Source organism: Nerophis lumbriciformis, linkage group LG02 (genome assembly GCF_033978685.3).
Source record: "Nerophis lumbriciformis linkage group LG02, RoL_Nlum_v2.1, whole genome shotgun sequence".
NCBI lineage: Eukaryota > Metazoa > Chordata > Actinopteri > Syngnathiformes > Syngnathidae > Nerophis > Nerophis lumbriciformis.
The window spans coordinates 38,878,620-38,895,000 of record NC_084549.2 but is presented as its reverse complement, the minus strand read 5'-3'; the positions used below and the strand labels follow the sequence as shown (position 1 = coordinate 38,895,000).

Here is a 16,381-nt window from a genome sequence, read left to right as displayed (position 1 = left end):
TTCAGCCGGAGCTGGAAGCCACGCCCCCTCCAGCTCCATGTGGACCTCAGTGAGGACAGCCTTTTTTCATGACGGGAGGACAACAGGGTGACAAGAACTAAATCATCCAGACTAGAGATAAATTGCGTTAATTAAATATATTTATTAATTAAAAAAAAAAAAAACTAAATACATTTGTACTATATTTTGCTAAAAACATCAACATTAATTGTATTTTTATTTGTATTTTTTCGTGACTCCTTATTACATCCAGCCATAGAATTATACATTAAAATAAACATATTTCAAATAATTGATTTTAAATTATCATAATAATTCATTTAAAATGACCATATTTAATTATTAAAATAATTGCTTGTTTATCAACAACTTTAGCATTTTATTCATTACATTTTGAAACTCTCAGAAGACAAGTTATGTTATATTCCTTAATATTTATTTATGCAAGTTTGAAGTATCAATTATCTAAACACAGTTTTGTTTGCATATTTTCAGGATGTAGAGATATATATATCTATATCGATATATATATATATATATATATATAGATATATATATATATATATGAAATACTTGGTGAATTCTAGCTGTCAATATACTCCTCCCCTCTTAACCACGCCCCCACCCCCCACCTCCCGAAATCGGAGGTCTCAAGGTTGGCAAGTATGATGTGTGGTCAAAATAAATTGCAGCCTTTCATTAAAGTAAACAAAACAGAAATTGCAATTGCACATTTTTGCACCTCAAAAAAAGCTAAACCACTCTGATAGACAAATAAACACAGTAGAGATAGGCTCCAGCACCCCCAGCAACCCCGAAAGGAACAAGCTGTAGAAAATGGATGGATGGATGGAGATTGGATTGTTCAGTGAGGTTTCTCCGGCGCTGCGCTGAAAAGAAACACTTGATTAAATAGATGAAGTAACAGTCGTCACAAGGTTTCTGTATGTGAACCCGCTGAAAGATCCTTACCTTGTCATACGATATTTTGTTTATGCATCTAACTGATGTCATAAAAGTAAATGTTCAACATATTTACATGAAACCATGAAATAATAAATCGTACATTTAATTGTTTAATATTCTATAACAGAAGTTCTCAAACTTTTTTCACCAAGGACCAACTCAGAAAAAACGTCTCTCCAAGTACCACCACAATGACCAACATTAAAATACAGTATCATAGTAGGCCTAAGTCTTCATTAAAAACAAGGCAGAGGTATGTTTAATATGTTTGGCCTATGTAACATTTCGTAGTTTGAACAGTAACGCTGTGTTTAAATATAGGAAATCAAATTGTAGGCAGATAAGAATGATTTCTTATGCTCTAAAAACTAATTGTCTGCACATGAGACTCTTTTACTAATGATGAATGCAAATGATCTATCCTCCCAACACACCTGCTGTATCAGCAGGCACTTAACTCCCCCTCCTCTCCCTCCCACGGAGGGGGGACGGAATAATAATAACACCAGACGATTCGACTGTGAGGTTGATAGTCAAATCAGACTCCTCTGAATAGAATTATCAAAGCTTTGACTCTTTGAAGACATTCCTAGTGTTTATACATGATTCATACCATTTTTTTGGTGATTAACGCAGTGCTTCCCATCAATTTTTTCATCAACTACCACCTCAGAAAAAACTTGGCCCTTCAAGTACCACCATAATAACTAACATTAAGTCACAGTAGTGTAGTAGGCCCAAGTATTCATTAAAAACAAGGCAAAGGTTTTATTTAACAAGTATATTTAATTTTTTTGGCCACTGAAACATCACACACAGTTTGAACAGTAACACTGTTTAATTATAGGAAAATCCAAACACTGTCCTTTATTCAAGTCATTATTTGGTGTACCACTAGATGGCGCCTGCGTGCCACTAGTGGTACATGTACCATAGTTTGAAAATAACTGCTAAAATAAACCTGTTATCACGCAAGGACATTTTATTTTTACTTGTGATTTAATCAAAGTGTTTAATGCCTTAAAAAGTTATTTTGAATATTTGCTATGATATATCATATCATGCTACTGCGTGCATTCTAATATGGCTGTAGGTTATTTCAATGTTATATGTTTGTATTCAGTTCATCCAGAAAGTATTCACAGTGCTTCACTTTTTCCACATGTTATGTTACAGTCTCATTCCAAAATGGAGTAAAAAAAAATGTGCTCAAATTTCTACACACAAAATGACAATGTAATTTATTTATTTATTTATTTATTTTTTTTTTGAGAATATATTAAAAACAAAAACTAAGAAATCACATGTACATAAGTATTCACAGCCTTTGCTCAATACTTTGTTGATGCACCTTTAACAGAAATTAGAGCTTCAAGTCTTTTTGAATACGGGCCGTTTTGCCCATTTCTTTTTGCAGCACCTCTCAAACTCCATCAGGTTGGATAAGAAGTGCTGGTTTGTATCCAAAATGTCTCTCTACATTTGTTGCATTCATCTTTCCCTCTATCCTGACTAGTCTCCCAGTTTCTGCCGCTGAAAAACATCCCCACAGCATGATGCTGCCACCACCATAATTCACTTTTGGGATGATATCGGCCTGATGATGAGCGGTGCCAGGTCTTCTCCAAACATGACACCTGGCATTCACGCCAGAGAGTTCAAGCTTTGTCTCATCAGACCAGAAAATGTTGTTTCTCGTAGTCTGAGAGTCTTTTTAGGTGCATTTTGGCAAACTTTTACAAAGGAATGGCTTCCGTCTGGCCACTATTCCATACAGGCCTGATTGGTGGATTGCTGCAGAGATGGTTGTCCTTCCGGAAGGTTGTCATCTCTCCACAGATGAATGTTGTAGCTCTGAAAGAGTGACCATCTGGTTCTTGGTCACCTCCCTGACTAGACTAAGATGAATGAAGCAATGTACAGAGACATCCTGGATGGAAACCGACACCTCTCATCGAACCTGATGGAGTTTGAGAGGTGCTGCAAAGAGGAATGGCCGAAACTGCCCAAAGATAGGTGTGCCAAGCTTGTGGCATCGTATTCAAAAAGACTTGAGGCTGTAATTGCTGCCAAAGGCGCATCAACAAAGTATTGAGCAAAGGCTGTGAACACTTATGTCGATGTGGTTTTTGTTTTTAATTATTAATAAATATCTATGCATCCATTTTCTACCACTAATAAATATGCTAAATAAAATAAAAAATGATTCACATTGTCATTATGGGGTATTGTCTGCAGAATTTTGAGAACAAAAATGAATATATTCCATTTGTGAATAATGCTGTAAGATAACAAAATGTGGAAAAATGAAGCGCTATGAATACTTCCCAGATGCACTGTAAATCCGGGATGTCCCTAAAGCCTGGACACGAGAAGAACCGGCAGTGGACACTTGTGTTTTGCATAACAAGTTAAGTTAAAGTTAAAGTACCAATGATTGTCACACACACACTAGGTGTGGTGAAATTTGTCCTCTGCATTTGACCCATCCCCTTGTTCACCCCCTGGGAGGTGAGGGGAGCAGCGCCCGGGAATCATTTTTGGTGATTTAACCCCCAATTCCAACCCAATAACAAGGTATTGTTTTCCCCCCAGAATTGTGTAACAAGAAATTCATCAAAAACAAATGTATATACAAAAATGCACATTTTCAAGAAGTTACATTTTCAACATGTTGTCCAATATTAATAATATTTTTAGAAAACATGTTAAATCCGATTTCTGCACTTTGGAAGATTCACCTGAACTACCGTATTTTTCGGACTATAAGTCGTAGTTTTTTTCATAGTTTGGCCGGGCTCCAGTGCGACTTATATATGTTTTTTTCTTTTTTTATTATGCATTTTCGGCAGGTGCGACTTATACTCCGAAAAATACGGTAGATACAATTTTAGGGACCCATTAGTTTTCTATGCCTGCTGTTCGAGAAACAACTTCATAAACCATCATATGTGTGCATTATTTATGTATTTGTTCCTCTCTCTGGGTAGTGTGACAACTAACATTTTCATTACTCAATTGGTCATTTTCAGGTGATGATATATGTTGACATAATAACACAAACCAATAGTTTTGTTGCTATTGCAGAGCTAGATGCAAACCATCAGTCAGTTTGAGGAATAATGTGTCTGTTTGTCAACTTTTCATGTCCGCTTTGTCCACCGAAAGCCTCTGTGGTACAACACTGATTGTCTGTGACACGATGAGCATTTCATCAAGTCAGTAGATGACATTTATGAGCCATCAATCCACAGCCAACATGACAACAGGATGTTGCATCTGGTGGAAAATATTCTGGGATGTGCGATGTTCTATTAATTAACATGAAATGATTGTATGGACATGTTTAATTTCTTTATTTTTAAAAACATACTGCTGGTTTTGATTGTACCTTTTTATGTCTGCTAAAAAAAAAACTACTGTATTGTGTTTAGATGCAATTTACTTTTCCAACGTTTTTTTTTATTTTTTTTAAGCTCCCTGCAAATGCATTTGTAATTCACAACAGAAATGACTTACAATATTTTCTGGACCTTAGGGCGCACCGGATTATAAGGCACACTGCCGATGAGCGGGTCTATTCAGGTCTTTTTTTCACACAAAAGGCGCATTAAAGTGGTCATATTATGATTTTTTTTCTACATTTAAAACACTTCCTTGTGGTCTACATAACATGTAATGGTGGTTCTTTGGTCAAAATGTTGCATAGATTATGTTTTACAGACCATCTTCGAGTCGCTTTCTGACAGTCGTTTCAGGATGTGCCGTTTTGTGGGCGGTCTTATTTACGTGGCTCGCCTTCGACAGCGTCTTCTCCCCGTCATCTTTGTTGTAGCAGTGTAGCATGCAAGGACGGGGGTGGAAGAAGTGTCAAAAGATGGAGCTAACTGTTTTAATGACATTCAGACTTTACTTCAATCAATAACGGAGCAGCATCTCCTCATCCGTGGCTCACTAGTGCAACAACGCCGGAAATGTGTCCCGTGAAAAACCGTCTGACCGGAACTAATAACCAAAATTCTGTGGGTGAATTATGTAAACTCACTACACCGGTAGTTTTTAGCGCTTCCATAGCGTTAATAAAAAAAAAAAACATATGTTAAAACTTTATGCTACTTTATTTTAGAAATGGCAACAGCAGAGGATGAATGTCCCATAACAAGAAGATAGAGAAAAAGAAGAAGCTTATCGACTACGGTGTTGCCACGAATTACAGTGGTGGATGCGCGCACATTTTCAGGACTTACACATCAGCAGATACCAGAAGATAAGAAAAGATGGTTTTGCATAATATTGTGAAACAAAATACCAGACAACATGTCTGCTAATGGGTGCCATCACATTTTGCGGTCCTTATACACACAACATAGTAATACAAGGATCTCTGACTACAGTAGCCTAAATGGGCCGACAATCCATCAAGCGGTGCGGCTTCAAAGTCGTACTAAAACATTTTGACAGATTTTTGAGTGCCGTGTGTAATGTTCTTTTTTTTCAATGGAACATTTTAAGTTTTTGTGTTGTTTACTGGCGTCATATTGCAGTCTACACGTGTGTCTTATGTGTGACTACCATCTACTGGTCAAACTTATCAATACACCATGTACCAAATCAAATGTATTCGAGGTCGGTAAGCACAACCTGAGTTATTCTGTACGCGAGGCGCGCTGGGCTATAAGGCGCACTGTCGATTTAAAAAAAAAAAATCTATTTATATATACATATGTTTCATTTAACTGTGAAGTTACAAATTATGTTAACAGAAAGTTCTTATTTCAGCTCACCAGTGAAAGCTCATACTAAAAGAAGTCGAAAAAATGGCCTGCCCGCGTTTGATTCCGTTTTCATCGTCATCATCGATCAAAATCATTTGTATTTCATGGGCCAAAAAAGGCAAATGTAATTTTTTCCAGTTTACTATTTGGCTCAGTGACCAGAGTTGCGCTTCTTATATTGCTTGTTGGTTCAACTTAAACAATTATATTTGCTAACTTTTCATTTTATTTGCAGGTCAAACGTAGTGACTTTTTTTAATCCAGTAGATGGCGGATGACTATTATGAAACAACAGTATCGGTGCAGTGTCAATACAGCCAGTGAGTTTGCCATTTTTTTACCAATCACTAACTAATTTGTTTGAGTGTCCCTTGGCAAGTTTCACCTCGACCAGACGCTTTTTATAACCGTCAACAATCTTCTGGGCTACTTCATGCTGGATGTTTGACAACTGTTCTCTGTATCGGTGAAGTTCATTTGAATTGGTTTGGTTGCTGGCACAGACCCCCCATCCTCAAATGTTCAGATAGGGTTGAGTTTGGGGATTTGCTAAAGCCATTGACGTTAGCCTGATTCATCCATTCCTACACAATGTTAGTGATTGTTTGACATCATTAGTTCCATTGGAGCATCCAGTTGTGCCCGGAGGCAGTGGGAGTACTCCGGCTTCCTCCCACCTCCAAAGACATGCACAAGTGAGGGGAGCAGTGAGCAGCAGCTGTGGCTGAGCCCCGGAATCATTTTTGGTGATTTAACCCCCAATTCCAACCCTTGATGCTGAGTGCCAAGCAGGGAAGTAATGGGTCACATTTTTATAGTCTTTGGTATGACTCGGCCGGGGTTTGAACTCACAACCTACCGATCTCAGGGCGGACACTCTAACCACTAGACCACTGAGTAGATTGGCCCTAGTGTGTGAATGTGAGTGTGAATATTGTCTGTCTATCTATGTTGGCCCTGTGATGAGATGGCGACTTGTCCAAGGTGTACCCCGCCTTCCGCCCGATTGTAGCTGAGATAGGCTCCAGCACCCCCCGCGACCCCGAAGGGAATAAGCGGTAGAAAATGGATGGATGGATGTGTCTTGAACATGTTAAAGAATGGACAATAATAAAGCATCCTGAATCTTGAATCTTGAATGATGGATACAAATATTCAGCATAATTATGTTGTAAATTCAAATGTCACATAAATAATGTGAGGGTGGTAAATGTAAAATGTTATTTTCATATCAGTGAACACATTAGAACAGTGTTTTTCAACCTTTTTTGAGCCAAGGTACATTTTTGTCATTGAAAAAATGCGGAGGCACGCCACCAGCAGAAAACAAAGAAACATTAAACTCAGCAGCTGATATTGACAATAAAAAGATGTTCTCGCAAGTGTTGGATACGAATTCAAACCATAACCAACCATGCATGACTATAGCTCATACTTGCCAACCTTGAGACCTCCGATTTCGGGAGGTGTGGGGGTAGGGAGCGTGGTCGGGGGCGTGGTTGGGGGCGTGGTTAAGAGGGGAGGAGTATATTTACAGCTAGAATTCACCAAGTCAAGTATTTCATATATATATATATATATATATATATATATATATATATATATATATATATATATATAAGAAATACTTGACTTTCAGTGAATTCTATATATATATATATATATATATATATATATATATATATATATATATATATATATATATATATATATATATATATATAAAAGAAATACTTGAACTTCAGTGTTCATTTATTTACACACATACACACACAACACTCATCTACTCATTGTTGAGTTAAGGGTTGAATTGTCCATCCTTGCTCTATTCTCTGTCACTGTTTTTCTAACCATGCTGAACACCCTCTCTGATAATGCATTCTGCTTCGTCTCCTTGTGTGCGCAGCTGTGCACTGCACTCTCTAAAATAACTAGATGTTATTGTCACATTTGCATGTACAGTAGATGGCAGTATTGTCCTGTTTAAGAGTGTCACAACATTGCTGTTTAGGCAGACAAAAACGTGACTGCTGTTGTTGTGTGTTGTTACCGCGCTGGGAGGACGTTAATGAAACTGCCTAACAATAAAACCACATAAGAAACCAAGAACTTGCCCTCGATCATTCTACAGTTATAACGTGATTGGGCAGGCACGCTGTTTATATTGTGGGAAAGTGGACGTGAAAACAGGCTGTCGACATGTCACTCAGGTCCGCATGGAGCTGGAGGGGGCGTGGCCTCCAGCTCCGCCTGAATTTCGGGAGAAAATTTGTCCCGGGAGGTTTTCGGGAGAGGCGCTGAATTTCGGGAGTCTCCCGGAAAATCCGGGAGGGTTGGCAAGTATGCTATAGCTCTTGTCTCAAAGTACTGTCACATCATGCCGTGACTTATTTGGAGTTTTTTTGTGTTTTCCTGTGTGTAGTGTTTAGTTCTTGTCTTGCGCTCTTATTTTGGTGGCTTCTCCTGTTTTGTTGGTATTTTCCTGTAGAAGTTTCATGTCTTCTGTATGTTTTGTTTTAGCAATCAAGGCTATTTAAGTTGTCGCTATCCTTCTTTGCAGGGACATTGTTGATTGTCATGTCATGTTCGGATGTACTTTGTGGACGCCGTCTTTGCTCCACAGTAAGTATTTGCTGTCGTCCAGCATTCTGTTTTTGTTTACTTTGCAACCAGTTCAGTTTTAGTTTCGTTTTGCATAGCCTTCCCTAAGCTTCAATGCCTTTTCTTAGCGGCACTCGCCTTTTGTTTATTTTGGGTTTAAGCATTAGATACCTTTTTACCTGCACGCTGTCGTCTGCATATTGTTATCACAACAAACCATGTTTCCGACATCTACAAAGCAATTAGCTACCGGCTGCCACCTACTGATATGGAAAAGTACAACATGGTTACTCTGCCGCGTTCTAGACAGCACCGACACTCAACAACGGCACATTTGCAGATTATTATTACTAGTTTGCAAAAAGTATTTTTAACCCATCCATCCCATCCATCCATTTCCTACCGCTTATTCCTTTCGGGGTCGCGGGGGGCGCTAGAGCCTATCTCAGCTACAATCGGGCGGAAGGCCGGGTACACCCTGGACAAGTCGCCACCTCATCGCAGGGCCAACACAGATAGACAGACAACATTCACACTCACATTCACACACTAGGGCCAATTTTAGTGTTGCCAATCAACCTATCCCAAATAGGCGAAATTACACATTCTCCCACGGCACACCAACCTGTATCTCACGGCACACTAGTGTGCCGCGGCACAGTGGTTGAAAAACACTGCATTAGAATACAATCAGGTGACTTTCCCACTGAAGCCTGTCAGTCAGCAATGAGGAAATAGTCGCAGCGGGGAGGCGACGTCGGGGGCGCGCTTTTCTTCTTGTTATCAAACAGAATCAATGAGGATCTTCAAAGCCGCGGTGATAAACAGACTAAACCCGCCAGAGGGACTCTCGGCTGCTCGCAGACAAGATGTTCGATAAAGGAGAAGAGAGTCAAGCCTCTTATCTGCTGTGTCATAAAACTAAACGATCACCGAGACGTCATGCGGGGGGGGCGTCTTCGTGCACGGCGGGTCGCTCATTGGCGTGATCACGTGATCATGTTAGCTGATAATAATTCACAATCACATGGGGAAAGTGACGTCACGATTCGGACATATGCATTGAATACGCGCAAATTGACCTTTAAACACGCAATGGCTTCAGATGTATTCCCTGCGTTGTGTCCTTGCAGCGTGTTTGCATCAGAATGCTCACACAATGGACTGTAATCGTGCCGCTACTGTAAAACCTTTGATCTGCGAGGTTGGAAAATGGTGGACGGCTCTCTGGCGCCGTGGCCCAGCGGGGGGCCACAGACATGTCAATGTAAGGAAGCCAACTAAATACATTGATGGAAGTCATGCGTGCATATAGTTACCTATATTTGTTTGATTAATTGTGCCTTTTCATTTGCGTTGTTGATCATTGCTGCACTTTGTGAGTTTCATGGATGGTGCTGTCAATATTTTGCATAGTCTGACACCAAACTGTAATGTAGAAAGTGTAGCCCTGCTTGACTGATGTTTGTTTTTTTATTATTAAAAACATTCTAAAAACACAAATAAATAATTTGAAAAAATAATAACACCACCTTAACCACCATACAGTATGTTGGCATTGTTTTTCTTATGGGCTAGATCAGGGGTGTCAAACGTACGGCTCGAGGGCCGGATCGGGCCGGCAAACAGGTTTTATCCGGCCCGCGGGATGAGTTTGTTAAGTATAAAAATTAACCGGGAAATTTTTGAATGAAAGAAAATGCTGTTCTAAATGTGTCCACTAGATTTTGCAATAGCAACTCTTTGCATCTTTGTAGATGATGCTAAATATGTACACAATAAACCACATGATGTTAGTACATCAGTCGAGGAAAATTATCAAACTACCGATACATTAACAACATACTGTAATTTGATTTTTATATCATTTTCTTATCTTGATAGATTGAAAATTAACACCAAAAATTATGAACATAATCACATAATTAATTCGGAAAATAGAAATAACGACAAATAAAGATGGAATACTATTAACCGCAACATGTAAGTGTAAAAAAAACCAAAAACATTATGATTTGTACTTTTTCTAAATGTGCTTGTTCTATTTTTAAGCAAAGAAAACAATCTGATGTTGTCTTTATTTTTAAGTTATTGTGCCGTGATTTTACCAGTCCGGCCCACTTGGGAGTAGATTTTTCTCCATATACGCGCAACATATATGTAATATTTACATATTATATATAAAGGGACAAGCGGTAGAAAATGGATCGATGGAGTATAAAATATATACTGATATATTTTGATATATTGATTCTGATATATTTGAACTTTTTCTTGTTATATTAAAGCTGTTTACTGTTTTATTCCACTTTTTACATTGTTTTTTTTCATATATTATGTACCACGGGTTGTCATAAGATAAGTTGTGCCCACTAATTGCCAATGGGCCGCATTTTGGACAACGCTGATATGTGTCATTATAATATAATTTAATGTTATTTTTACAATTTCAAAAAATGGCTCCCGGGCCACACTTTGGATATGGCTGGCGGAGTGGGGAAGTAAAAGTAAGAATTAAATATACATATATTTACTTATATCATTATATATATATATATATATATATATATATATATATATATATGTATATATATATATATATATATATATATATATATTGAGCACTGTATAACAGATAAACCACAGAAACCTTGACTATGTATATAGACAAGGTTTCTGTGGTTTAGCCATTATACAGTGCTCAATACCAGGGTAGAGTGGAATATATGTTAGGTCAGGAAAAAACACAGAGGCTATTTCATCCCTACTAGCCTGTTTCGCAGGTTTCTCTGCTCTTCAGGGGATTTTATTGAAGTGTCTGTGGTTGTTACATATATAAAGGATACATTAAATGTGGGTGTGGCCATTGTTACGTCCTCTGTCGTGGACATGTAGTGGTCTCATAATGCCAGCACAGAAGCAAGGCACTACTGTGTAACAATGGCCACACCCCCATGTAATGTACCCTATGTATATATGTAACAACCACAGACACTGCAATAAAATCCCCTGAAGAGCAGAGAAACCTGCGAAACAGGCTTGTAGGGATGAAATAGCCTTTACAAAGAGGTCAAATCGATTTGTTTGTCATTGTCACTTGATATTTTCATACCCAAGATAATTAAATGATGTTTCTCAATCAGTGACCATTTAGTGCAGAGGTGTCAAACGTAAGGCCTGCGAACAGGTTTTATTCGGCCCGCGGGATAAGTTTGCTAAGTATAAAAATTAACCTAAAATTTTTGAATGAAAGAAACAGCTGTTCTAAATGTGTCCACTGGATGTCGCGATAGAAATTATTTGTATCTTTGTAGATTATGCTGCATATGTACAAAATAAACCACATGATGTTAGTGCAATTAGCAAACTACATTAACAACATACTGTAATTTTATTTTAATATAATTTTTTGATCTTGATAGATTGAAAATTAACACCAATGAGTTGACTGATGAACATTATCACACAATTTATTCAGAAAATATAAATAACGACAACTATAGTATATATACTATTAACCACAACAGGGAATTGTAAAAAAAACAAAGAAAACAACAACATTATGATTTGTACAATTTCAAAATGTGCTTGTTCTATTTTTAAACAAAGAAAACAATCTGAAGTTGTCTTTATTTTTAAGTTCCGTGCCATGATTTTATCAGTCCGGCCCACTTGGGAGGAGATGTTTCTCCATGTGGACTCCGATCTAATATGAGTTTGACACCCTTGATTTAGTGCAAATAAATACATCCTTAAAATAGTCTGCATCTCAATGAATTCATTAATCATCACATTAAACTAATAAATAACAATCAAATTGGACAATCATTTTAAAGGTTAAGTTTGATGATAATCCATATACCGTATTTTCCGCACTATAAGGCGCACCGGATTATTAGCCGCACCTTCTATGAATTACATATTTCATAATTTTGTCCACCAATAAGCCGCCCCGGACTAAAAGCCGCGCCTACGCTGCGCTAAAGTGAATGTCAAAAAAACGCTGCGCTAAAGTGAATGTCAAAAAAACAGTCAGATAGTTCAGTCAAACTTTAATAATATATTGAAAACCAGCGTTCTAACAACTCTGTCCCAAAATGTACGCAAATGTGCAATCACAAACATAGTAAAATTCAAAATGGTGTAGAGCAATAGTAACATAATGTTGCTCGAACGTTAATGTCACAACACACAAAATAAACATAGCGCTCACCTTCTGAAGTTATTCTTCATTCGTAAATCCTTCGAATTCTTCGTCTTCGGTGTCCGAATTGAAAAGTTGCGCAAGCGTGGGATCCAAAATGGCCGGTTCCGTCTCGTAGAAGTCATCGGGAGTCAGTGTCGCTGTTGTTCTGTGAATCCTGCCTTCCGGAAAGCTCGGACCACAGTTGTGACCGAAATATCTGCCCAAGCATTTACGATCCACTGGCAAATGTTGGCGTATGTCGTCCGAGGCTGTCTGCCCGTCTTAGTGAAGGTGTGTTCGCCTTCGGAGCTGTGTGAAAAAAGCCACCCGGCCTCTTCGCGTAAACTTCCCTTAACCACTCGCTCATCTTTTCTTCATCCATCCATCCCTTCGAGTTAGCTTTTATGATGACGCCGGCTGGAAAGGTCTCTTTTGGCAAGGTCTTCCTTTTGAATATCACCATGAGTGGAAGTTAGCATGGCAAGCTAGAACCACAGTGAAGGATGACTTCTCATTCCCTGTGGAGCGAATATTCACCGTACGTGCTCCCGTTCCACAGTGCGGTTCAGTTGCTGTGAAATACGGTAGTAATCCGTGTGCGGATGGAGAGATTGCGTCTTTTTATGAACCGGATCGCTTAGTAGGAGCCATTTTGTGGTCTTTACAGATGTAAACAGGAAATGAAACGTACGGTGATATCCGCGCGTTTTTTCTTCTTCTTCCGGGGGCGGGTGAAGCGCTTCCTGTTCTATGGGGGCGGGTGAAGCGCTTCCTGTTCTATGGGGGCGGGTGCTTTCCTTGGCGGTTGCTTGCGTAGAAGAAGAAGCGCTTCCTGTTCTACCGGGAAAAAAGATGGCGGCTGTTTACCGAAGTTGCGAGACCGAAACTTTATGAAAATGAATCGTAATAAAGCGCACCGGGTTATTAGGCGCACTGTCAGCTTTTGAGAAAAATTGTGGTTTTTAGGTGCGCCTTATAGTGCGGAAAATACGGTAATATAAAAGTGCTAACTTTACAAATGTGATATTGTCCTTATATCCTGAATAACTTAAATATTACAGACATTATTTGATTGTTTCAAATGCAACAAATAAAATGTATATTTTACAACAGGGGTGTCAAACTCATTTTAGATCGGGGGCCACATGGAGAAAAATATACTCCTAAGTGGGCCGGACTGGTAAAATCGCGGCACGATAACTTAAAAATAAAGACAACCGTATAGATTGTTTTCTTTGTTTAAAAAATAGAACAAGCACATTTTGAAAATGTACAAATCATAGTGTTGTTTTTTTTTTTTTAATTAATAGTATTCCATCTTGGGCTTCACGGTGGCAGAGGGGTTAGTGCATCTGCCTCACAATACGAAGGTCCTGAGTAGTCTTGGGTTCAATCCAGGGCTCGGGATCTTTCTGTGTGGAGTTTGCATGTTCTCCCCGTGACTGCGTGGGTTTCCTGCGGGTACTCCGGCTTCCTCCCACCTCCAAAGACATGCACCTGGGGATAAGTTGATTGGCAACACTAAAAATTGGCCCTAGTGTGTGAATGTGAGTGTGAATGTTGTCTGTCTATCTGTGTTGGCCCTGCGATGAGGTGGCGACTTGTCCAGGGTGTACCCCGCCTTCCGCCCGATTGTAGCTGAGATAGGCTCCAGCGCCCCCTGCGACCCCAAAGGGAATAAGCGGTAGAAATGGATGGATGGAGTATTCCATCTTTATTTGTTGTTATTTATATTTTCTGAATACATTATGTGATAATGTTCATCAGTCAACTCATTGGTGTTAATTTTACATCTATCAACATAAGAAAATATACATCAAAATCAAATTACAGTATTATTTATGTAGTTTGCTCATTTTCCTCGACTGATGTACTAACATCATGTGGTTTATTTTGTACATATGTAGCATCATCTACAAATAATTGCTATTTTGACATCCAGTGAATTTTTAATGATTGATTGATTGAAGCTTTAATTAGTAGATTACACAGTACAGTACATATTCCGTACAATTAGCCACTAAATTGTAACGCCCGAATAAGTTTTTCAACGTTAATCAATTCATGGCAAATGGACATGGACACATTTAGAACAGCTGTTTCTTTCTTTCAAAAATTTCAAGTACATTTTAATACTCTGCAAACTCATCCTACGGGCCGGAAAAAACCTGTTCGAGGGCCCGATCTGGCCCTCAGGTCGTATGTTTGACACCCCTGCTTTACAATATCTAACCCAACCTTAAATAAATATTACATATTACCATGTATTCAGTCACTTAACGGCAGTAAGTAAGTACAGTAGACGTACAGTACAGATGTGCTGCAGGCTTTCAGTTTCGGTCTTGGCGCGCAGATTCACGAGATGAGAAGTTCCCTGGCAGACTGCGTGGCGCCTTGCAGGTCTTCACACACTCCCAGGATATGCAAAGACTTCAATAACGAGCCATTAACTGCTAATCAGGAGGATCGATCGGGCGTTAACAAGCCTCTCTACATATGCAAATGTACGCCCTATAAAAGCTTCCAGGATGCTGCATGCCGCCTCTCACTTCCTCCGACATTTGCTGGATTTAACACGTCGCTCAAAACAAAACAAAGAATTGCTATGGTGAAATACTTTTCTGTGGACTGGCTGGTCCAGAGGTCCAAGGACCTGGGTGGATCCGCCTGCAAGCCGCACATTCCCTGCATGGTACAGCCGCGCCAGCCGGCCTATGGCAAAAGTTACCTGCAGCCTAAACCCAAACCTGTAAAGTCCCATCCTGCAGTGGACTTCTGCAACATGTCACTTCCAACACGCTGCAGCTCACCAAGTAAGTCCTTTTCCTCCCAGTCCGCCTTTAAATGCATCATGTTGCAGTCCTTTTCATGTACTTTTTTAAAAATAGTTTCAGAGACGAGCGGCTATTCTTCCGGCTACGACAGCGAAGCGGCTTCCTCCGAATGTCAGTCCTTGGACGAGGCCTGCGAGGCGGACAAAGATGGTCCGCAGCAGCGCCGAGTGCGCACCAAGTTCACGCCGGAGCAGATCAATAAACTGATCAAGATGTTCGACAAGCACAAATACTTAGACGCCGGCGAGAGGGTGAAGATCGCGCACAAGTTGGGCCTCACTGAAACTCAGGTACAAACTTAGCAACGATGTCAAAAAAAACAACCAAAAAAAGTATTATTTTGTTGCTTAAATGTAACTAGATGGCTTTTTTTTAAAGGTGCGGACCTGGTTTCAGAACCGGAGGATGAAGCTGAAGCGGGACGTGCAGGACTTCAGCCCCCAAGTCACGCCGGTGATGTTCCGACATCTCCCCCCGGGCCACTACCGCCCCATGGCGGCCCAGCACCACAACTACCACCCCGGCCCTGGAGCCTTCTACTCGGCAGCCCCGAGGATGCTCCTGCAGCAGCAAGTCATGATCCACAACCCGCAGTTTTACTAAAAAAAACAAAAAACTGAACTTTTCCCCCATAAGAGACTTCCCACGGAAACACTTAACAAGCAAGTGCAATTTATATTATTGTGTTTGATGCGAAAATTGTATAAAAAAACAAGTATATATATTATCCAAATAAAGTTTATCCTTATAATGCAGCATGTGACTCTGTCTTCTATAACTGCAGCTTATCAGGTAATAACTTGCAATTAGTCCGACATGTTTGATGCAGAGTGGTGGGAAATGTGTTAAAAAAACATTATGTGGATGGGCTTTTTTCCCCTAACACACACACACCCACGCACACGCACGCATGTGCGCACACGCACACAGACCAAACGCTGCCTTGCTGTTTACACTTCAAACAGCAGCTAACAGCGTCGATCCTAGTCAACAATTAGTTGCAATTCAAGCACGCATTG

General features: G+C 39.6%; 1 protein-coding gene across 3 annotated transcripts; it reads left to right on the top strand.

The window, feature by feature from the left end:
- The first annotated feature begins 9,383 nt into the window (after positions 1-9,383).
- On the top strand, positions 9,384-16,075 carry LOC133608638 (homeobox protein vent1-like). 3 transcript variants are annotated; one of them, XM_061964165.1, is made up of 4 exons: positions 9,384-9,609; positions 14,882-15,341; positions 15,417-15,652; positions 15,741-16,075. In XM_061964165.1, exons 1-4 carry the CDS (start codon positions 9,448-9,450, stop codon positions 15,963-15,965), a joined length of 1,083 nt encoding a protein of 360 aa, XP_061820149.1. In that variant the 5' UTR covers positions 9,384-9,447; the 3' UTR covers positions 15,966-16,075. The 3 variants fall into 3 exon arrangements, with proteins under 3 accessions (XP_061820149.1, XP_061820227.1, XP_061820067.1); XM_061964243.1 differs by having other exon boundaries at positions 15,170-15,652; XM_061964083.1 differs by having other exon boundaries at positions 14,882-15,652.
- Positions 16,076-16,381: the final 306 nt, after the last annotated feature.

Coding starts and splice junctions, on each gene's coding strand:
- LOC133608638 (XM_061964083.1), top strand. CDS start 9,448: ATGTATTCCCTGCGTTGTGTCCTTGCAGCGTGTTTGCATCAGAATGCT. Junction 9,610..14,881: donor GGGGCCACAGACATGTCAAT/GTAAGGAAGCCA, acceptor CTTGGCGCGCAG/ATTCACGAGATGAGAAGTTC. Junction 15,653..15,740: donor TGGGCCTCACTGAAACTCAG/GTACAAACTTAG, acceptor TTTTTTTTAAAG/GTGCGGACCTGGTTTCAGAA.